This window comes from Solea senegalensis, linkage group LG4 (assembly GCF_019176455.1).
Source record: "Solea senegalensis isolate Sse05_10M linkage group LG4, IFAPA_SoseM_1, whole genome shotgun sequence".
In the NCBI taxonomy this organism is placed as follows: domain Eukaryota; kingdom Metazoa; phylum Chordata; class Actinopteri; order Pleuronectiformes; family Soleidae; genus Solea; species Solea senegalensis.
The window spans coordinates 12,823,507-12,848,130 of NC_058024.1; the positions used below are offsets into that span (position 1 = coordinate 12,823,507).

Sequence of the window (24,624 nt, forward strand, 5' to 3'; positions counted from 1 at the left end):
AAATGTCTCTGTGGCTCTTAGTAGGAAGACTCTAAATAAAGGTTGTCGTAGCTTTTTTTGTTTGTTTTTGAAATGCTTATGTCAGTGGCAGAATGACAGACCTATTTTTAGGTGGTTCTCGGTTGCAGAGCCACCTTACCTAAAATATAGACGTGATGGATATTATCCTCCCGAGTCCTCAATAGATGCCAAGGCTACTCAAGGACTACTTGAGAGGTGTGGACATATTATGAAAGCTGTGAGGGCATTGAATCTGATGCGTTTTCCTCAGCGAGTGAGTCGGTCTGATCTTGGATTAGACACACAGCCACTGACGCAATCAAGGGGAGTACTCCCATAATGCATCACCCCTCACACCTCACACACACGGACGGACAGCTCAATTTTTTGCTGCCCTTCATTTGATCGCCACACACATGCAGACAAACACAGGGCTGTGTGCACACATATGCACCTATAGGCATTTATGAGATGGCAGCAGCAATACGGAAGTGACAAGGTTGATTGAGAGGAGCTTTCTTTGTCCTCTGTGTCCTCATCATGCAGACACTCGGGGAACTACATGCATTTCATATCTGCTTTAGACACTGTATGGAGAAACAAAGGCAATGAATATGATTGACACATACTATAAAATACACAACCAAAGTATGCGGACGCTCAAACATGAACATGTCATTCTATTATCCTAAGAACTTGATGGATGTTTATCCCTTGTTGAGGGCACTGTCATATAGGAACAGGGAAGATTTGCATACACAAATCAAAAGTTTGGACCATAAAAGTGTGTCCAGTGCTTTGTGAATGTTTTCACAAATCACACATGTCATATTAACATTTATGAAGTGACTTAGTTCTAAAAAAAGCAAGAAGGAGTTGGTGGTTGTATATTCAGGTGGCGCAGATAGTTTCCAAGTTTTTGTGGAACAGATGTCGACAACTATGACAAAAAAAAATCTTTTTCTCCTAATAAGGTGCTCACGAGTAAATATCTGTAAACACGATTTCCTCATTTCAGCCAAATGCTTAAAACACTATCAGAAAAAAACATTAACAATGTGACATACATTAAAGCAGAGACAGCTAAAACGCAGAAACAATAAATGATAGAGTTGACTGATAGAAGCTTAAAATAATGGGCTATCCGTCTATCTATCCATCTATCTATCAATTCCTGTCCCCATATCACTGATCTCATGCAGTTTACAACTTTGAATATGTCATTTTAATAAATCCCGCTGATGAGGATTTAGTGACACTTCAGAGGAATGAGCCGAGTCATCTAGTGGTAAGACAGAAAACTATATTTCCAGGTAAAACTGGGGTTAGTCTTTTTTTTTGATACAGAGCATAAAACATCACAATAATACAAATACAGGGAAGTATGTTGCTGCAGGTGTAGCTGTAGGTGTTACCAGTTTGAGCCCTAGCTGAGAAAAGTATTTCTTCTCCTCTGAAGTGTAAAACGGCAACAGCACCAACAGTGACATGAAAAGGTCGAGATAAAACACGGCGGAACTTTAGACAGAAGTGACAGCTCGGAATGCTTTCGTTTTTACTTTTAATAGCTGCCAAATCTCACAGATAAAACAGTGATTCATGTCATCATATTGTCCCATTTTGTTTCATATCTTCTCTTTTCAAATTGCTTACTCCTTCCAGAAAAAAAATGGCATATACAGCAAAGCAATGTGCTTTTGTTGACTCCATGCTCCCTTCTGCAGTTTTTGTCTGTGAGTGTCAAAAGAGAGAGTGGCAGGGATAGTGTGTACAGTGTTTTGTTGTGAATATAGGGAAATAGAAAAAAGAAAAAAACAGCACAGCTTATTTGTAAATTCTGCTGCGTGTCCTCTCATCCACCGTCAAAGGAGAACATCACAATCCTCCGCTGGGTGTAAGTTGTAGCTCGTTTCTTTTTCACCAGGACAAATGTGGCTCTCATAGCAGGTAAACCTGAGCTACTTTTGACCAACTGCTGCTGATTGTATTCCCGCTAAACACTCTGTATAGCTTCCAAGTTAGCGTGTAAATTTAAGATGCAGGCGTTTACGCAAACATTTTGCATCAATAGAGAACTAATCAGGAAAACAAAATTACTGGACAAGATGTTTGTATCTATAGGAATGTGCCAACTGTACCGAGGGCACTAAGAGAAATGTGTCTCCTGCTGCTGATTTATGAAAGTCATTTCTAGAAGGCAATTCAAAACAATGTCCACTACTGATCCCCAAGTCCATGACCTGTGCATGAAATCAGCACCACAGCCATCCCGTTCAACGTGAACCTGACCCCTGCCCTGTCAGAGGTGGTGCAGCAGGTGAGGTGAAGCGGGCAGCTGCGTGCTGTTCCCTGCTTTTCTTTCACAGTGAGACGGGCTTTTCTGAATGGAAACTGAAGTTTGTAAACTGCTCAATCTCCTCCATCCGCAGAGAAAATAGACTTTCTTAACTCACGACAAACATAGGAGCTCTGCTGCTCTACTGCTGCCCCGTTTGGTATGTTTGCGTCACTTGAGTAAATCTGAACAAAAGGATTTCAAACTCTCTGGTGAGAAAATACCACATTAAAACTGATAGAGACAGTATCGACAAATCCAGTGTGCCATGATGTAACATCCCTGATTTCTCAGTGGTGGTTAGCTATCAGAGAGTTGTCAGAAAATGTTGTATAAAGGCAAGTTAAAGGGTAAACACAGCCCCAAAATATCGTAGACTTAAGCAGCTGTAGATTGTATTTGTATTATTGTGTGCCTCTGCTGCTTTTTTTTAATTATTGATAAACACCTTTACAGTCTTTCATCTATATCTCTATCTGGTAGTCACATGTGCTTGAGATGATGTTAGTTTTGCTTTTAAAGCCTCGCATTAGAGGGCAAAAAAAAGGAAAAACAACCTCACTTACCATCAGGCTAATAAAATAGCTTTACCTCATGAGTAACATGGCTGTACGACATATCCTCAAATTCTATCTTCATTTACCTACTTCAAGGCTGCTGCAGCACAAAGGCCTGAGAGCTCTGTGATGGTGGCTGGCGGTGAATGGTAAATGAGCTCGGCAAGGAGCATGCAAATTAGTTTTGTTGCTCCCGCTGACATTGTGCACGTCTGAAAATTAATTTCCAATCAAGACTGTGTGTGTTGTGTGCATGGCCAGTGTGAGAAAGTCGGCATGTGGGTCATTAAATGGACGGACAAAAATAAATGTTTTGAAAACAGGAACTGGCCTGAGAGTAGCAAAGTGAGCTCATTACAACAGACAGCCTCCTAAAAGTGTACTTGGAATTAAAATGAGAAACATATAATGGTGACGTTTAGTGTATTATGCGGTTTATATAACATGTCTTAAGAAAACAGCTTGGCCAGTGAAGCTTCAATGAGGTTAATGGGAGCAGTTAAAGTGTGAGTCAGCCTCATTGCTTGCAGTTGACATGATTAAAGTTATAGTCACATAATAATCTTTTTATTTTTATTCATCTGATTACATGCCACTTGTTTGCGGAATCACTTTAGTGGATGACAGAATTAATGGCACACCAATAAATCATCATTAGTCTTATAATTGCTGTGTAAGAACATTTGAATATGAATAAGGAATGTGTGTGATTAGCTGTAAAACAACGACTTCATGGCGTTTAATACTTGTTTTTTTTTGGAGATGCATTTCACAAATCTGGAGTCAACCATTTAAAATGATACCTGTGTACAATCAATAGATATGTGGATATATATTAGACTTTTGTTATATTGCTATTGACATGAACCGCATTAACTTCAACTAGCTGCTTTTGTTTTCAGCTCTTAAATATGATATTTATTGCCATCACTGAAGCAATTACTAGGAAATCATGCCATGAACCTTATTTTTGAAATATTGGTTTAATTTTCAGTGATTAACTGCTAATTGATAGGAGTACAGTATAATGGATTTACAGTATGAACTCTAAATTAGGAACTTTAAATCACTTCAATTAATTATGCATGGTTAAATTTCACAAGCACAATTAGTTGTCCCTCAATAACATTCAAATCACTGCTTATTAATGGTAGTTACAGAAGGTGTTGTGCATAATACAATCTTAGGTAACTAAGGAACACATTAAGACTCGTCCTTCCCTAAATAAATATGTCCTAATCTAAAGTAATAGAACAAAACCATGTTTATCATGTTCAGATAACTGCACAGTTGTTCTAAAGGAGTTTCTTTTCTTCAAAATCATCATAGTTGGCACTTATTAACTTACACAGATAATCTTTACTATTGTGTCCTGATCTTCACACAGCATTAAGAATATAGCATTAATAAGTGCTTTATAATGGCTGATAAAAATAGGCCCATACTATTTATGCTATTACATTGCCAGCAAATGGGGGGAAAAGCGTTCCTTAATATAAAGTGTTATCTTGTTTAAACTGCTGAATCCTCCTTTTCTGTAAAGATAAACTGAATATTGTTCCTTCTAATAAATCACCTAATGGTACAGTCACTGATTTAACCTTGAATAGTATTCATCATGGTAATTTATACATGCTGCCATTTCACAGCACATTCACACTCCTTATTTATATGTATTACCGTGTAATAATGTTCAGGAAAACTAAAAATATCTCACATTGCTTCTTGGAACGAGGCACAGGAACAGTACATTATAGAATTGCCATTCTGCAGCAGTGATAGACTCACTGCGTGGAAATTTGTCTTTTTCTGTCTCTTTGTCCCTGCGTAGGGCCACTCCCAGATAACACTTGATTTGTCAGCACTGTGCCTTGTTTTAATCTGCCATTCTGATCAGGCAGAGGGCAGAACAGCCGTAGTCCACCGAGGTCTCGATTAGAGTTTGTCAGATCTCTGGAGGACACGATTAGAACAAGCTAATTAGGACAGGCAGAAGTTTAGGAAACTTTGGAGAGGAGAATCAGAGGAGAGAGAACTCAAAGGGAAAGAAGAGAGAAAAGTGTGTGTGTGTGTGTGTGTGTTAGAGAAGATGATACCCCTGAAAATCCACTATAATGGAAAGGATTGTCATGTACAGCAATGTAAAATAGTTTGAATGTAATAAATTAGTTTTAATTGTGAAATATGTTTCTCTTTTTTTCTCTCTAATATCTCAATAATAGCACAAAACATGTTGGACCACCATGTTTAGAGTGAGGTGAAGGACATCCAGCTGTAACGTGACACTTCACAAATCAATCAATAAATTGTACATGCTGTGCCTTTAAAAAAGACTTTATCGCGACATATTGTAAGCTTGTAGCAGTCACCTGTATTGTACAGTAAGTTACATAAAAGGATGATTGTCATATGTATAGTGTAACTGACTCATTTCCAGAGTCCTTTGTTATGTAATATGTAATATATTATTTTTGACAGCAGTAGGTGTAACTGTGTTGTCGAGTTTCTAAACCTAGAGTTTTGACCTAACCTGGAGTCCCCAGACCCTAGATTGAGTCAAGACACCCAAAAAACAAATCCACACACAATGTTGAACTCATAGTTTCCTATGAACTCATTAATTTCCTATCAATCAACTAGTTAACCAATCCCACTGGTTGTTTTCTGGTTGGTAGGTCAATACAGATTATTTTTGACTAGTGAGATAAGGCTAAAGTGAGGATTCCCTGCTAAAACTTTTTTTTTTTTTTTTCCCTCAGCATACTGTTCAGAGTTTGGCCAGTAAGTCCCAGGTTTTATTAAAACTGCATTTTTCATTGACTTTCTTTGGTTCTTACTTCAACATGAAAAAATAAAATATCCACTAGTATTTCAGTCTTCTGCATTCTCCATTGTTTTCCTCTCTTGCCGGGATCCTGCCCACTGTTACATCAGTGTCTTATGTAAGAGCTGCGACCAAACAAGAGCGTGGGGACAGCAGGGGAGCATCGGTAGGTCTTATCATCAGCAGCAGCAACACTAAGTGAAACTGTCATTGCTTCCTTCCCCCTTTTTTTTTTTTTTTTTTTTTTTTTTTGTACCCACATACTCTCACACTCATGCAGGCACGCCGGGTGACCAATTAGGGTTAGACAAGCAAGCGGAAATATTGAAATAAATAAACTAAAAGATCGTTTGTGGCCTGAGGCTCGCGTTGCTTGCGTGGTGAAAGATTAATGCTGCCTCTCTGAAAAACTAAACCCTCTAAAGGGACAGTGGAAGTGGCTTTTTTCTCTTCTGAAGCACTGGTAAAAAAGAAGAAAAAAAAAAAAACGGCCTGGAGACGCCTCCAGGCCAGAGGAGCACCAGCCGAGGAGAAATGAGGAAGAGAAGAAGGAAAACAAGAGCGGAAGAGAAAGCTAAAGAGGAAGGCTAACATATTGCAGTGACAGTGGCACATAATTGCTTTCACTCTAAAGCACACACCCTCACGTTGCTTGTTTTAAATCACTCAGCTAGCCCAAACACTGTACTTGTGAGACCCCAGTAAGTGCTAAAATAATAATATCGGACTCCAAATCTACTGTCAAACAGAACTGTCAAAATCTACTGCATATTTTAAGTAAAGGCCAGTCTTTGGTGTTGTTTAAGCCAATAAAATCTATGCCATAAGCCCGGCTTTATGAAACAAGAGCAGTATCTTGCAGTTACTTCTGCTCTAATGTTTTTTCATTCTCCTGCTGGTACAGTAGGATGCAACTCCTGCAGATGTTTCACACTGAAAGCCTCTGAGCAAAAGGAGAAGCTAATGCACTTTGCGCTGTATGTAGGGGGAAAATGTGTTGCAGGTGGTGCTGAGTTTCACTGAAAGCCAATTAATAGAGATCCAATAAACAAAAGTATAGCAACCGCACTAAATTAGTATGCACTTCAAATAGTAAGCGTTACTCATAGCAGCAGCGAAGTGATTATGAAATGCTTTTCAGTTGTACTGATGTGAATTGTACTTTGGAAATGTCCATTATACACTGCTACAGGTTAGTATGGAGTTTGCATAAAAAGCCTACGTCCCTTATCAAAGTGAAACCTAACTTCCCTGCAGTTTGGGCAAATCAAAGTGGAAAAAAAAAAACAAATTAACAGTAATTTAGTCAGACTCTCTCAAGTGTTATTATATTGCGTTGGACACAGTACAATGCACATCGTCTGTTTGGAGAATGAGACAGGAGAACCTGAAGGTGAAGGATGCATAGGGACAGCAGAGAACATACATTGTAGTCCCCTTAAATAAAGTACAAGTGAAAACAGTATGCTGTATATGAGTATTTTCAGTGGTTACTTATGCTCTCAGAGTCCTTCTGAAAGTTTAACCCAAACAGTTTATCCGTATGCTATGCAGTGTTTTCATGAAGCCACCAATTCCTTCTCTACTGTGTCTCTTGTCATTGTTCAAACACGTGGACACGTGTCTCTTCCGGAGTAAATGCACATATACTGGATTTATTTCTTTTTACTACTGATGATGCAAACTCTGAAATGGCTCTGTTCTTTTCACTTCCATGGAATGAAAGAGCATGGACACATGGTGGCAGATTTTCTCGAGTATCATAGCTGTCACAGAAATTACTGACATTGCTTCTGTTCTAACGGAACTGATGAGATTCTTTGTGAATGTGAGATGTGTGTGTAGCTCACAACATTCAGAAGTGTTCAGAGAATCTTACCATTTATAACCTTTTACCTGTTAAATAATCACATTTGGAAGGCAGCCTTTTCAGTTGATTTCAGCACGTCTAACAGTGTTCTTGTTCTCTCTCTTCCAGATACAAAACTTGACACCTCACTTACTAGCATTTTGCTACTACTAGAAAACTTCAAAATGTTCCTCAGCATGGTGCATGCAAAGATGCGCTGAAGTATTCACAGTGAAAGACTCATACTGGTTCTCACAGAGAAAGAGTAGACAAACACACAGACACACACCTGAGTAGGCCCAGTAGGTCTCCTCAGAGGAAGCTCTCCGGAGTCGCACCCCACCGGCCGTTGCTCTGTCAGGGTTGAGGACAGGAGCTTGGAACTCGGCTTGGCTTCCTGTCAGTGCTGCAGGGGGAGGAGAGAAGAAACACGGGGAGAGGTGGATTAGTATAAACAGCAGCAGAGCTTCAGCAGCACTTTTGAGCCCGGCCTGGATATCTGCCGGCCAGGATGACAGCCAACCGTGTGCTTAGCTGTCTTACTACGCCAGCTGCCTCATAATGACATTCACAGTAGAAAAAAAAAAAAAAAAGGTCAACAACAAAGAACAACTCAGTGGAACGCAAATGTCTTGAAAAGTCACCGAAACACCTCGTGTGTCTCGTAGTGCAGAGCTCTAGTCCATGCTAAACATCATCACGGTAGACCAAAGGAGTTAAATGTTAAATAAAAAAAAAGAAGAAGAAAAAGGATGACAATAATTAAATCTTCTCTCCTGAACCAAGTTGATTCTGATTCACAAGATTCTGATTTGTTTAAATGTTTCGATGAGTTGTGAAAGAGATATTCAGAGTAATAAAGTTACAGTTTGGTTTGCATACATGCTCTAATATTATGCTGTTTTGCTGACAACAGAAGACACATACTGTCTACGGCCAATCGCAACACAAAAGTATATGGGAAGAGGCATGTGGAAGTGTTTCTAGTAGACTAGACTTGTGTTTTTAAACTATAGAGGACAAAGAAACTGAGACAAATCCATGGATTCCACTTATAGCCTAGCTGCTCCAGCTCATAACCAAGCAAAACTATCTCAGTCAAGTCTCAAATGACTTTGATAGTCTTGCAAGATTTGTGCAGAGCATACAGGAAACAGCAGATATTAAAAGATCACCCCGAGGATTTTGTGAATCAATTTGAATATTAATGTTTCATAGTGCAGTGTTGTTGCTCCTTGAACAACATGTACAGCATCAAGGTCCTGTTTGTAACAGTAACATTTAGCTCATTACCCTGGAGTGTGATCAGTCAGATAGTGAATAATATACTGTAGTAAACATCATAAGACTCATAACTTCTGAAAACATGAAATCTCTCTCCCACTTGGGAGTGACACATTAAAATGGAAAAATCAAGAAACCCTCTGCAGGACTTAAGTGTAAAACTTCAACTTTCAGGCTGAGTGACCTTCTTGATCCCTGCTGAAGAAAAGGCAGTAATGGAACACTTTGGTTCCTTACAGTAGAAGACAGTATTTCTGACAGCCCCTTCCATAATAACTCCACTTGTGCTCTGTGATTTCAAAAGACTCCAAATTAGACTGAGAGAAAACAACTGAAGGGTTCTCACCAGCTGAAGGGCCAATCCAACTTTCCACGGATGGTGCATCTTATATGCTCCAACCAATACACAACAAAAGTCTAAGAGACATTTTCTCTCTTTTTAAAAACTCTACTTCATATGAAGTGTTCGGCAGAGGGAATAAAAGTAATTCACATTATCGTATTTATTACATGTCCTTACCATGCGTGAACAATGAGGTTTTTTTCTGCTGATGACATTGACGGTACAACAAAAGAGAGAGTGGATGTGCTCTTGCAAAACCAGGCAGAATGAGAATGAAGCTCAATACAGTAGGCAGAACAGCCTGTTAAACCACCATTGTCATATGCAACATCCTACTTCCGTGTATCATTGCTTTTTTTTCACACAACAGTTTACCTGAATGCTCAAAAAAAATGTAGTCGTCTATTTTGGGAACTTGTGTGATACTTGCATGATAATTGTGTTTATGCAGGGCCTTTTCTAATGTACAAAACAGACAGCATTGACACAAACACAAAACAAGGAGGGGAGGGCGTGCATTAAACGTTTCATACAATAAACTGGTGCTAATGCTGATTAGAGGTGGTATGATTACATACAGAGGCACAACGCACACACACACACAGATGTACTTGCCATATGCACAGACGCACCCACATAACACATCTAATAAACAAAAAAATACGATACATGCATCTGACTACCCCCAAATCCACATCCACATTCACACAGCTGTGTTATCTTAACTGAAAAACACAAGAAAACAACCACAGCTGTGCAGTCTTGGGACAAGTTATATTTTCAGGCTTTTCACCACAAACTGAGCAGGGCATATCACTATGTCAACATACTAGAGAGGTATTCATAGTTTTTTGTATATTTTTTTGTATGTTAATGTAAATACTTCAAGGGAAATGTAAAAACACCCAAAAAAAACTGTTTTGAAATGAAAGTACTCTTGGAAGTACACTTGGAAGTATTGTGTGTTAAAACTGTACTAAACTTTTTTTTCATTCTTAGCTATTAAATTAGTTCCATTAGTTGTTCTTCTATTCAGCTTTGAGGAATTATGACCCAAAGTTTAATAAATTAATAAAACCCAATCAGGATTTAAATGTTATTCACTCTTGAAGGAATGTCCATTTACTGATATTAATCCATGTGAGCAACTGCCAAGTCTGTCATTTATCCATTAGAAAGCATTCTTTGTTTTGTAATGTCAGCAAGTGTCACCCAATGGTTCACTTTATTCTTCCAACCTAAACTTCATTGTCTTAGTTTCCCCAGGTGTGTGGCACCAGGTATAACTGCTACTTCACATCTGACCCCACAGTTACCAGCTATGACCACATGACTGCAGGGAGGTGTGTGTGCTTGTGTGTGCCTGATAGCTGAGCATCACACAAGACATCCACACAAAACATGCGTTCATTTAAAAAACAATATTCCTCTCTGTTGAGAGCAGTGTCTTGTGTACATATTGAAAGTAATGTCTGTTGATAACGCATTAGCGTTAACTCCGGTCATGCATCGTTTACCATTCAGATGTAGGAAAGTAAGAACAATGGTTTATTTTCTTGTACCGAATGTCTGTTTCTGACAGGAAAGGTAACATTCACGCTACAATTTTACACTGTGAATTACACCAATCAAACACTGTTCTGGAGATTTTGAGCCCCTACAACACAGATGCTGCTTTGTCTGTTCTAGTTAGAAAACTCAGGGTAGGTGGGTAAAATGGTTATGCAGTTATTATCCACATTTCCTTATTGTCTTATATAGTTGTAACTTGTCTCTCAGGTGAAATGAAAAGCTCTGTTACCTTCAGTTTCACCTTGCCCAACAGTTTCAAAAAACCCTGATATTACTTTTCAAAATTGTTATTTCTCTTGTGAGCAGAATAGACAATCAGCTTCCTGTTTACATCGACATTGCCATGCCCAGTGTTCATGTTCAGTTCAGTTCAGTTCAGTTCAATTTGTTGCCAGACTCAAGGTCCAAATTATTGAAAACAGACATAAATAAAAGGAATAATTTATTACAAAATGCAGCAGTTTACAAAAAAAGAGAGCCACACCAATGTTTCCACATGTATGACTGATGACGCACGGCACCAAACCTGGGCTTTGACAGCTGCATAACAATGACATTCAATGAATTATTCAATCAAGAGATGAATTTATGCATCAGATTTTGCAGTAAAGCTTGAAAAGTGTTGACTCCAGCATTAGAGAATGAACTGCTGCACCAAGGTTTCTTGAGCAATATCCACAGATAATCATTAAAGGCAACCTGCAATTTCTGTATGCTGGCTTTCTTAAAATTAATCCACAAAGTCAGAGAGTACAAGCTAAAGAAAAAAAAAAAGAAAAACAGAAGTACTGTGGAATAAACAAAGTGGCTCAAATCATAAAATTAAGCTAAAAGATTAATTAAATGATAGTAGTGGTAATAATAAAATGCTGCAAAAGTCTCCAACATGGAACCTTAGTTTTCAAATTAAAATGGGACCAAAAGACCCAGACAAACTCTGCAGTGGTGTCGAAGTAATTCATTAATAAATACTTGCATTAGAAATAAAAATAAAATCTGTTAGTGTGGACTCAGCCTTAAACTGAAAACAGATATCGACCACGTTGTGATGGAAGGCAAAGTCTCCAGCTTTTTTTGTGAAACAGTGTGGAGGGAGATTTAAAGGCTCAGGGTGAACAAAGGCTGAGCCTCAGTTTCAATGACATACACCACTCCACCACCATCCAGTCCTGTTTTAATTCATTGGGATGTAAGCATGGCTCATGTCTGTGAATGCCAATGGGAGGCACTTGTATGGCTTTTCTATGAATTACATTATTGATTTCCAATACTGCTCAGAACAGAAAATGTAATTATGCACAGACCCTGCCCTAACCCTCTTCATCCTCACCGAACACATGTTCGCTTTTCCCTTCCCCCTTTTTTCTTCCTCATCTTTCACTTGGTGCCTTTTTCATCAATTTGTCTTTCACTCTTGCCTTAAGTAACCTCCACCCCCCCTTTCCCCCCCCTTACCTGACCTCTCTACAGCCTCTAAGTGCATTGTTCTTCACTTATATCATGATCACAAAGGCTTTTTCCAACACAGATGCATAAGCAGGTTTGTTATCACCTGAGCAAGTCGTTCTATCAATTAAACCTTATAAATAAGTCAGTACATTTCCTTAAAAAACGTGTAAAGAGTAAAAGGTGCACAGACACACACTTTCCTCAGATCATGGGTGTTAATAACTGAAATAATAAACATAATCAATACAACATAAATGTCAGTACAATATCACAATATGTACCTTTTTCCATATTAAACATAAATCCAAACATAAACAAGCATCAGTAGATTCTGTTGAAATATTACCAGCGAAAATGTGCATCAACATAACATATTTCGTATTAACATTGTGTATTTTCAACTCCGAATGGCAAGACAAATGAAAGATAGTAAAGCTCAGTAAATTAAAGTGGCTCATTTGAGATAAACAAATAAAATAATGCATAAAATGAAAGATTAAATACAGCAACTTTAAACCATACAATGCTAACACTCCAACTCACTCAGTAAATCCATCATTTAAGTACAGTATATACACAATGGCCTCACATTACACACAACAGTAACGGAGTGCAGTGCAGCTAGCATCGCAACAGGTTAGCTCATGTGGCTCGTTTACTTCATCAGGTAATTAACTTCATTACATCACAATACACGGACATACTGCGTTACAACTAGTATCCTGAGAACGTCTACACATTAAACTAACACTAAAGTAAACAACAACTCTCATTATGAGGGACTCATACCTGAAGAGGGGAGTAATGAGTAAAAGACGCACGGACGCACACTTTCCTCAGATCATGGGTGTTAATCACTGAGAGAAAGGAGTGAAGAGCAGCGTCAGGTAGCTCAACAGCGCTACGCTTCCCCTACTGTTGCCCTCAGGTAATTACAACTACTTTTAATACTGGTATTAAAATGGCATTTTGAACATAAAGCATAAGAAAATACAAAAATACTGTACTCAAACTGCTATGACAGTCAGTAAACATTATTAATTCTAAACTATTCAATAAAATGAAGATAACATCTCTTACAATATGGAAAATACTCACACTAAGACATTAAATGTTACTCTGCTGCTGATAATACAGATTATTCAGTCTGCTGGTAATACAGAGCGTCTTCCAAAACAGAGCAAACTGTTTGAATTACTGATACAAGTAGTGTGTTAGTTAGAGGACACAAGTAATGTGTATGTTGTCTGTCTCAGTCCCTGAGCCAGTACCGTCCTATAGGCAGACAAATGCATATGAGTCTTCAGGCAGTAGACATCTGTGTCACCCTTTGGAAAATGTCAATAGTGAGTTTAAACCTAATTTTATGTACACTTCCTTTACAAAAAGTCATGTGTCCAGCGTAGTGTAACCAATTAGATTTTATTGTGATGCAATGTCTAGTAATTATGACAAAAGCAAAGGGCATGGATTAAAGGGTGACAATATGCACAGCAGGATGATTTTCAGATTGATGGATGAACTCCATGCAGAAAGGCCCTTGTTCTGACCGGGTTACAAATGATTACTTTTTTTTCATGATTTCACAGTTATGCAAACAATGTTCCTTTGAAGGCAGTGCCCATTTTCAGCCATGCTGCAATCTTCCTCTACATATAACCCCAAGCTATAGATGACATGCCAAAAAAAAGTCTGGTACACCTGCTGTTACAGTCATTTTATTATAAAGATAATAAAGGTCTGGCACAAATGCAACTAGAATGCTCTTACTGGTGGGATTAAGAGCATTTAGTGAATTGCTATTACAATCTGAAGAATTCATACATCATATTATTCACTGTTCCATTAATTCATTTCTGTCTTTATTTTGCAGTGTACTGTATCTGTTAGCCCATGCTTCCCCATGTCCCCCTCTCCTTTTTTCTCCATTCACCTTTAAATCTCAGTTGTGTTCATTCACATGTGTCTACCTGAGCTGACGCCCTATTAAGGTGAGTGGACAGTTCCAAACTGAATCCATATCAAAGAAGGGGGTGGAGGGCGCGGGGCTCTCCTCTGGGATCCGACCACAACACCAACAATGTTTAAGTCAGTGACAGCGAAAAGAGGCAAGCGAGCAAATTGAAACCAGAGGTGAAGGACATTGAAGGAGATGAGGAAGGAAAGGAATGACAGATGAGAAGAGGCAAAGGATAAGAAGGGGCAAAAAGCAGAGAGATGGGCTTAAGGGGAGCAGAGAAGGGGTGAAGGAGAAACCAGTAGAGGAGGAATATAGAGTGAAGAGACAGCATAAATAAGAGGAGGACTTAAGCACAAATGCTAAAAATTACAATCCTCCCCTAGCAACAGTTACCGGGTCACTGATCGACAGGCCACTGCATGGCAACCAGTCGGCAGCAGAAGAAGAGAGGATGATTGTTTAGTTGGGGGAGGGGGGGGCAGAATTGACAGCGAAGAGGAGAGGAGAGGGAGGGAAAGAGTGAGGGGTGGTAAGAAGTACATTTTCTTCACAATTACAAAACACACTGGTGCATGTGTCAATATTAAATTTGGAAGCAATTATTTCATATTCTGAAAGACCAGGGTAGTTTTTTTGTTTGTTTATATTTGGTTTTGTTTCATACACATTGTATTATATTTTTCTGATCGTTTCCCACCTGAAAAAAATACCTTCAGGGTGCATATATATATATATATATATATATATATATACACACACACAATTGATATTACCATATTGGTTGACTTACTGTGTGTCTGATCTGTGAAAGTCAAATGAAATACACACAATTGTTCCATGTGGATTATTTTTTTCTTTAGCATTGTTGCCCACTGATCAGGACTAGGATCAAACTGGGATGCACATGAATGACTGAAACACATCATTGCTATATGTCAGGATCAGACATCTGACAGAAAGCAGGCACCCAAATTTTCATTTTGATTCAGCCAGGTAAATGGATCATGTCTGTTGTGACTGGAGGGTTTGAAAATTGTAACTACAAGGTCTTTGTTGGCAAAAGATAGGGAGACGTAAACTTGAAATTCCAACGGATTCTGAAAGGATCAGAAATCAGATATACTCACACATGTTCTTCTCTCTAATCTCCAACATGCACACAGTGGTAGGGTTTGCAAACCACGACGCATCACACGCGACCGGATGATATTATGATTATCATGCCACAGGGATCTGTGGTGTTTTCATGTGGAGATGTCAGTATGACTTTGCAATGAGAGAAAAAAAAAAATCAGGAGTGTGGGTGAGGTGGTCGGGGAGGTGCAGTCATAACTGGGTGTCTAATTTTCATTGAGAACTGGGGGTGAGATTGTCGGTTTGAATATCTGTCAGCAGCACAAGGACAGCTACCTTTAGCCTCCAGGGCAAGAATGTGTACCATTACTTGTCAGCACCATGAGCTGCTCTGGGACAGAAAATATCATCATCACACGCTGAATACATATTCTGTATTAATTACAACAGACACCTGCCGACATGAACATCTGTACATTCAAGTCAAACATGCTCTCATAGTTTAACATAATATCGTTTTGGGTTTTTTATTACAGCAAAAAATGTGTGCAAATAACAATACTTTGCAAATGAACTGCACTGTCAATTTAATTTCGTAAGAAACATATTCCCTCAAACACCTTTGACAGAATGAGGGAACGTGGGCGATGATAATCATTTCCCGGTTATGTATTTAGTTAGGCACAACATGCACCTGTGATGGATTCCATAAAAAGACACTTGTATGTTTCTGTCTGGCAGATTTCTTACTCTCAACAAAAAGCTCAGAGTGGGTGTGGAGACTGCAGCAGAACAGGGGTGTTTCATTTTAACCTGGTTCTCTTTTGGCCACTGATTGTGTATATACTTCTATAAACTTGTTGGTCAGTGTTGTGTGTATCACAGCAGCGGGGAAGAGTGATCCAGCACATGCCCCCTGCAACCAAACTATTAAGCTGCTATTCAGAGGGCAAACGATTCAGTCATAAAAAGCAGCCTATAATTTTGTGGCACTCCAAGCATCACCCAAGCTCACAGAGCAGTCTCTCTTTATCTGTAAGAAACTCGAGACTCATCTCTTGTGATCACACCTTCTCTCTGAAATTCTTTAAAAACACAAACTAGGCCCGAGCATGTATTATTTTCTTATTCCTGATGTTTCTCATTGTGCCATAACTATAATAAACATCTCTGACTGTACTGTAGTTTCTAATGAGCATTTTCTGTGAACGTTAACTATTTCATTTAACATTGTAACAAAAATATGTTACTAACTAGTATAAGTTGTTTTGGATAAAAACGTGTGCCAGATGACTGACAAAAACACTTCAGAATGTCCTGTTTGCTGAACGCCACCCTGCTCTTGTTGAGCATTTCGCCTCAAAAACTATGCAAATATTCATGAAAAACACAATCCAAGAGAGAATATGTTGCTTACGAAACATAATAATTGAGAATGCAGTTTAGTTGAGTGAACATGTCAGAATTTGAGAAAGTGTGTTACATATTTCCCCCGTTTGATTTCAACAAAAAATGTGCTACCTTTATTTATTTATTTATTTATTTTTATTTGCATTTACATTTACATTTACATTCCATCCATCTCTCCCCTCCATTTCCCCCTGAAACTAAACCCTCGTCTGTCAGAGCTCATCTACATCCCTGCAGCACAGTGACAGAGGAGGAGACATACAACAAGCCGAGCCATCTGAGGAAATGCATCAGCTGTCCTCTAACCACTGAAATGTCACACAGGCTGATTGAGGATTGCAGGAGTTTGTCTTCTAAACTGTCACTGACACTCTCATGTCGACCTATACGTGCACATGCATCCGAGTATGAACGCAATACACAATTATTTAACAATATCATGATCATACTCATTTAATGTGTGTGTTTCTACAACCAAAATAGGACCTTTATGTATACATGTTAGTCAGACTGACTACACTGACAGACAATGCAATTACCATTGCATTGTATAAATTCGACGAGACCCAAAATGGCCTCGGCACTCAGCACATGTTCCACAGTTCCTGCCCGCGGGATTCGACCTGGAAATAATAAAAGCTGGTAGTACACAGAAGAAGACTACTGTGAGAAAAACATCGCCCAAGTGCATCGTGCATTTTGCAAGAAGACGGCATCTATGCTCTGTCAGATGAAAGACTTAACTAGTTTGAAGTTAATGGATGGTAAAAAGACAGCGAATGGTGCTCAGCATCATATCAAGTAGCTGCCAGCTAAAGTTGTTCTCATCTGTGACATAATAGGTCAACCAGAAAATGTCTAATACTGACACACTGAAAGGGGGACATATTGTCACCGAGTGGAGCAGAGTCAGAGAAACATTAGTCCAATTAAATCCGGTGTAGCTACAGCTCGACTTAACTGTGCATGGGGACATACTAACTTCCTCTCTGTTGCTGCCATAGGCATGCCCTTTCCTCCCTCCAATGTCACTACGTGAACACATTTGGTGAAGTGAGAGCATTTATTCACTGACACACGGTCTAACCTCATGAGCAGAGACGATCGCCTCTTTGTGGAGTCTTGGCTCACAAGTGGATCAAGTGTTGTAGGTCATATCCCTACAAGTAAGAGACCCAACCCTCTATAGATCAATGATAGCAGTCCCGATATTGAGCTACTTAACACAGCAAACAACAAAAAGGATTTCACTTATAGAAATACAATTCTACTTTAAATGAGTATAATGAAGTTTAATGTAAAAGCCTATAGATGTTGTGACCAAGCATTCAAAGTCCATCTAAGACTTTATATGCCGTCCCTAATGAACAATGTAAAGACAGTTGTAAAGGTTCAAGGTTCCTAATCCACACACACACACACACACTCATTCATCCTCCTTCATAAGACATATTAAATTGTTCTCACTCTAACACCACCACAGAGGCTTGTTGAGGTGTGCAGTTGTGGGTTGTGAGGTTATGGCTCCCATTGCTTGCCCCCCCCGCCCCCCGTGCAGTCAAGGAGAGACTGTTCGGACTCGACTGCTGCCCAGTGGTTTATAGTGCTACAGCGTTTTCATTTCATTGTACCCACTTGAAAGGAAAATGCCCTTATAAAGTCAGAGAAAAAGGAAGAGGGACACATATTTTCCCTCAAGCGATCGGCTCATGGAAAAGAAAGAAAGGGAAAAATCAATGATCTTTTACAACAGAAATGCTTCTTCATTCTGCTCTGGTGCATCTCAGAAAGAAATATTGCACTTTTTACTCGACTCCATTTTACGTTTACTATCATGTTCAAATTTTACATGCATAACACTTGAACGGTTTATGAAATATGACTTTGAGATAAAAGAAACTACCCAGGAGAATACAGATATAAAGTAGCCCCACATAAGATGCTATAAAACGTTGCATGCACAGACCAGTTTGAAAACACCCTGCATGCTAATACTTTGGATATCCCACTAGTGGGGAATAGGTTGGGGTAGATTGGTGGGAGGAGAAAGCATGAGGCTGCCGTTCATGTAACATCTATAGTTATCACTGTTAACTGCCATTTATTATCGACTTGAGGATATGTTTGCCTCTTTGTTGAGACCACACCAAAGTCCATGGAGAAAATCAGTAAATCAGTAATTTTTTGCTAGTGAGAACACAGGAGCTGCCACCTGTTCGGCTATTTACTTAAATGGTGTGTTTCCACTGAGCGGATCGGAACGGTTCGATAGGATCCTTTTTTTTTTTTGCGTATCCATCAGGAACACAAACCGTTTTTTTTGTTTTTACTCCCTCGGAGTAAGGGTACGGTACGGGTGGAGCTAGACCCAAGACAGTCTGCTGAACGGGAGCGACAGAAAGGCATCACTCCATCGCGACCAGTATTTCTTTAACGCCCACAGTCTATTCTAATCAGCACGTCAACAGCTTCACACTGAGCAGGAAAAGAACTAGCTGCTCCGTTGTTGTGTAGTTGTCTGTCACATTTGTTGTCGGCGCACTGGTTCAACTTCACACTGTGTATCTCACCAACACGGCCATCAGGCACAGTGCACACTCCACCTACCAAGTAAAGGTACTGTTCTCAGTCAAAACACAAGCCTGACCGAGGGGTTTACAGTACCAAACTGAACTGTACCATGATGGAAACAAGGCTTTAGGGAAATCTGAAAACGTATTTTAAACACCAAATTCGCTGAACAACACATTTGAACTTACTGATGAAGGTAGCAGTGGGTCATTTTTTATCCCAGGCAAAACACAGTCACTATGTCTATAATAAGCTATGTGAACTTGGTGGAAGGACCTCTTTGTGATGCGTTTAACATTACCAGGACTGACCCTACCTTTAAATCAGCATATGGGTCATACAAAACTGAACTGAGTCCTTAATAATAACCAAGAAAAAATGACCAAACCCACCATTTTCAAGAGTGAAGTGCTGGCGTGGTTCATTTCCTGCTCACTGAAGATTGAACTATTCAGAGGAGACAGCAGGAAATAACAACTATGAAGTGATTTCAGACACCATCTGTGTGAAGTTTTCACTTTCAAGATGTCACCATTTCATGGCTGCACATGTACATCAGATGTTCAGCCTGGCTGATGTGACAGTTTTGTAGGTTTTGTTGAAGGGTCAGTGTGAGAAGTTTTGAAAAAATAGCCTGTAGATGTACATATTAACGTGACGGCGTTTTAACAGTTTGAAATTGAGGCCCAATGATATTTATTTCCTGGTTATGAATGTGATTAGGTCTAAGCACAAAAAGCACCTGTTAGAGCTAGGAAAAGTGCATAGTTTTGTAAGACAGTGAGACCACACCCTGGAGACAATAGATGAAACGTCATCACTCTGTATATTCTGCTCTTTGATTATCTGTAAATGACCTCATCAACTAGGTTCAAACCTCATCAGTTGGGGACAGTCCCACCACTGAGTTGGTCTGCTTAACAGAAGCTCCCACACATCAACTGTGTGTCACACAACTTACTGGCTGTATTTTCTACTACTGGACATTTCAATAAACTGGTATGTTAACCCTTCATTTCTAATATTGCCTTGATGAGACTTTTGTTCTAAATAGTTAAGAATCTGTCATTGAATATTTATTATTATTTATTTATTATTTATTATTTATTAAATGGTAAGATTTAACACTGACACCCTCCACCTCTGAGTTGAATAGAAAAGATTGAGTATCATGTCCTGTAAACTGCTGAGTTACATTTCTGACCTCTGAATACTTCATCCGAGGCATTAGGGCTAATCTTCTATGTGGAAAAAGGTCACTGAGTGGTTTTTATAATATAAACCATCCCTGAACTAGACCGATGTCAGATTTCCTGACAATAGGATTGAATTCTTAAAGGGTTTACATTTTAAATGATTGGTTACCTTTAATCCCAACAATATTTTAAAGTAAAGTTAATTGTTGTTTGAATGGAGTCAGATTAAATAAATATTTACTATACTCTACTTTACTTTGGAAAGCCTCTTGCTAACGCCGGAAAGACGGAATACTTCTTGGGGAGAGATTGTTACTTGGTGGTAGATATTTCCTCCCTTACAGTTTCATCCCATCCTCACCAGCATTTTTTCTTGAACGTTGATTTTGCTCTTGCTCGCCGTATGTGCCATGCTAGCACCAACCCCTCCATCTCTGCATGATAACTCAGCTCAAATACTTGTGAACTATGTCCCATTTTAGCACAGAAATGACAAACGTAACATCAGCTACATTTATGTGAGACACCGGGCTGGTGAGAAGTCCATGGAAAGATAAAGATTCCGTTACCGTGGGTTAACACTGGTCAAATTTCAAATTTTGCCTGTGCAGGTGTACAGTGGACGGGCTGGTAGACACATATTGACACACAGTGCAAACACACTTCCGCTCAAAGAGAAAGTGCATAGTTTCTGCACTGGAGATGTGTACCAAGGTAACTCATTTTCTCTCTAACACTCTGTGGGCGTGCAGTGCCAGGAGTCAATAAACTTATAGGAGCGGGGACTTTGGCCAGCCTGGTCCTTTGTGTCCTAACATACTGCCACTTGCACAAAACTTCCTCTTGAGAAGAAAAATAGACAACACTAGTTCCTGTCATCCATCACAGGAGGCCATTTAGGGGAATTGCAGAGTGTTTGCTCAAGCCTTAATTAAAATGCACAGCCCATCACCATGCTCCTGCACTTAACCTTGGCTCGCCCACTTCTCACTTCCCTCTCTGTTCTCCTAACTTCAGAGGGAACGAACATTGGGGTGTTCGAGTGCACAAAACTCGCGAAGGCGCATAAACACAAACAGATACAGTGCATAGACGTCAGAGTGAGCCAGGATAGTCCTTACTCTGGTGAATCACTTCATTAGCATTTGTTTTTATCTCCCTCCAATGCTTTTAGTGGTGAAGGACATCCACCGAGACAACACACCCACCCACATACAGTAAGGCTAGCCTTAACTCCACCTCCAGTGTGGAGCTGCTCTGTCACAGCAGCTGTTACGTTAGAGCATGCTGGCAGAGAGGAAGGCTGGGGTTAATGGTCATCCTGCAGCCTGCTGGTAGCTGACCAGAAACCCTGGCACTGAAAATGGAGGGCTGGGGGTTCAATGTATAGAATAGAAAATATCTATCTTCAGCACACATTCACACTGTACGACACACTTGGATGTAATCCTACCAGTGTAACATGTCTAAAAATTGTCATAAAGAAAACCTGTTTAAAATGTAAAACTCTACTGTTTTCATTGCAATGTCCATTAAATCAAGCATTTAGCAGCATTTAGTCCATTTATAGCTGTGCATGGGTGTGGGGATGATCATACGGTGACAAATGCTATCATCATTTTGAGAATGTAATTTGTTAAAACATGATGATCGCGCTGTATATTCCCATTATTTCCTGGATCTCCCACCTCACCCAGATGAGGGTTCAAGATGAGATGGATGACCATAAACCCATCCTTTGTTTTCATTTTGTAACATTGGTTGGATGATGTAACATCATTCAGTCTAGAAAGTACACAGTGTGTATAACATAAAAATGAGGCTGAAAAAGAGAATTAGCATTTCAATTATTGGGCCAAATTATGAGAACAAGAAACATTGCATACATGCGAGGGCAGGTCAGTGGTTAAGACCGGTACTGTACCTGTGTGCAGAGACATCACGGCCACAGGTTCAACTCCACCCCTGGCAGGTTGCACTCAATTCCCTTGTAAGGTGCTTTGGATATAAGCGTCTGCTAAACGACATGTAATGTCAGGACTGACTCTTATGTGAGAAACAGTAAAAACAGTAAAAAAAATATGACTCACTTTACAGCACAAGGGAACTGTGCTCTTCAAACACTGAAGAGAATTGTGTTTGCCTCTTTAAAAATAGACCATTGTCCTTCTAAAATGGCCACAATAACCTGTATAGTTTTAACGGTTACTCAATCACAACATAAGTTATAAAAATTATGAATAAAAAAATCATGACATCTATGGATGTGTTCAATAACAATGACAATCCCATCTGACTGCAAGTAACTGGACATTTCTTACACAGTACAAGTATGGAGGTCAGAGGGTCAATAAAGCTTTCCTATGGGGATTGACCTCTGAGGACCAGGGAACATTTTATTTTTTTAATCAAAATTGAGATCAGTAAGAGCAACATAGCCACCTTCATAAAAAAAAAAACAAAAAAAAAACACGGATTTGAGTTAAGACACAGAGAAGGCTTGAGGTAACGGAAGAAAGGGTTGGGATTATGGAGGAGGAAAAAAGAAGGTGAAAGACAGAAGGGGTTTAGAAAATCAGTAGCTGCAGGGAGGAAGTAGGAAAAAAAAAAAAAAGAGAGGCTGTTGTGAAGAGTGCCAGGAAGGGTGTGTGTGTGTATGTGGGGTGCGGGGCAGGGGGCTGGTGGTGGTGTTAGCAGAAAAGGATGGCAGCTTTTTGTGGCTGGCTGGACGTTGATCAGAGCAAAGCAGAGAGAAATCACTTGCTCATGGAGTCCGCCCAGCATGACTTCATGTTTTCTGGAGCACTGAGCAAGGGCAGGGAAAGACAGTAGCACACACACACACACCTAAACTCCCACATACACACATACATGCAGAGAGAGAGAGAGAGAGAGAGAGAGAGAGATCTATGAAGCCCAATGGCACGTCATCATCTGTGAAGCAGAATTACTGGGAGGCAACTCAGTGCACAGAGGGTTATGGGAGATGGAGGAAGTGTGGCCACAACATACCCTCAACAGAAGAGGTTCTTTAATGTTGTCCCCAATGTCCCTGCCGACAAATCTCGACTCCAAAGCACCTTCCTCCTCATCCGTCTCCCTCTTCCCAGCACACACACACACACACACACGTGCTTGGCTAATTAATAGCCACTGTTCAATGAGACAAGGTCATGCTGCCTGGGGGCTAAACACAAGGCAGCAAAGCTGACACCTCTGCTGGGACACTAGACCATGGAAGCTGCTCTTCAGTCACCAGCTCGTCACTCACACACACCAAAGTCTTTTTTTTCTTACCCGTATACACGGCTGTGATTTCAGTACATTACTTAGACCCAAGTAACTAAAACAACAAACAAACCAGAGCTCACAGGGTTAGTGTTAGAGCATTTGCATGAGATATTGTTTTCATGAGGTTCATTTCCAATATTCTCAGTGATGTCATCAGCAAATGCTCTGACTGAGAGAATGATATTGCAAAGTGGTGCTAAAAACAACAATCACTTGGTGTATCACTGATGTAACACTTTTTTTTTTCTAATGCTGAATAGTACAATCTACTCACTGAGCTACATCCCATTGAATATTAATTCAAAAAGGCTTCCATTTGTAGAGGTTAAACAATTTAACAAATTCTTTCAAATCTCATTGTTGTTTTTATGGCTGTCAGCATTCTTAGTCGCTTCCATCTCTCGAGGGGTCGCCACAGTCATTACCATTAACACTGTATAAAGAAACTAACAGTAAAATAATAACAATAATAATGATAAAGCAATGACGAACCCAAGCAGTGTCCTTAACCAGATATTCAGGTGTCAAATATTTAGTGAAAGCTTTAAGGAATTCGCTAAAAGCTATTCAACGTATTTTTTAATGTCAATTTTATTGCCATGCACTGTATCCATTGAGAAACTGTCTTCAGTCTATTTAATGTGAAAAAGGGCACAATCTCCTCTGTTCCTGAGTTAAAATGTTGGATAACAGCCAGAAAAATGTTCTTGCAGAACATTATAGTGTCACAGAGGTATTGCACTTTAACCTCAGGAATATTAAATGTCATCACTTCTTTGTCCTAATAGACATCCGTGCGACAGTATCAGTGTATGAACATGTTTGTTTTGACGTTACCTCTGACCTACAAAATGTAATGAATTCACCCGTGAGCGCAATTGAACGACTGTTGCAAACTTAGGGGAAGAG

General features: G+C 39.6%; 1 protein-coding gene across 1 annotated transcript in view; it reads right to left on the reverse strand.

The window, feature by feature from the left end:
- Window positions 1–24,624, reverse strand: part of ptprga (protein tyrosine phosphatase receptor type Ga) — a 353,219-nt gene that overhangs the window by 263,075 nt on the left and 65,520 nt on the right. The window contains exon 2 of the mRNA XM_044023374.1: window positions 7,855–7,971. Coding sequence (XP_043879309.1) covers window positions 7,855–7,971 — 117 coding nt within the window. The remainder of the gene's footprint in view (window positions 1–7,854; window positions 7,972–24,624) is intronic.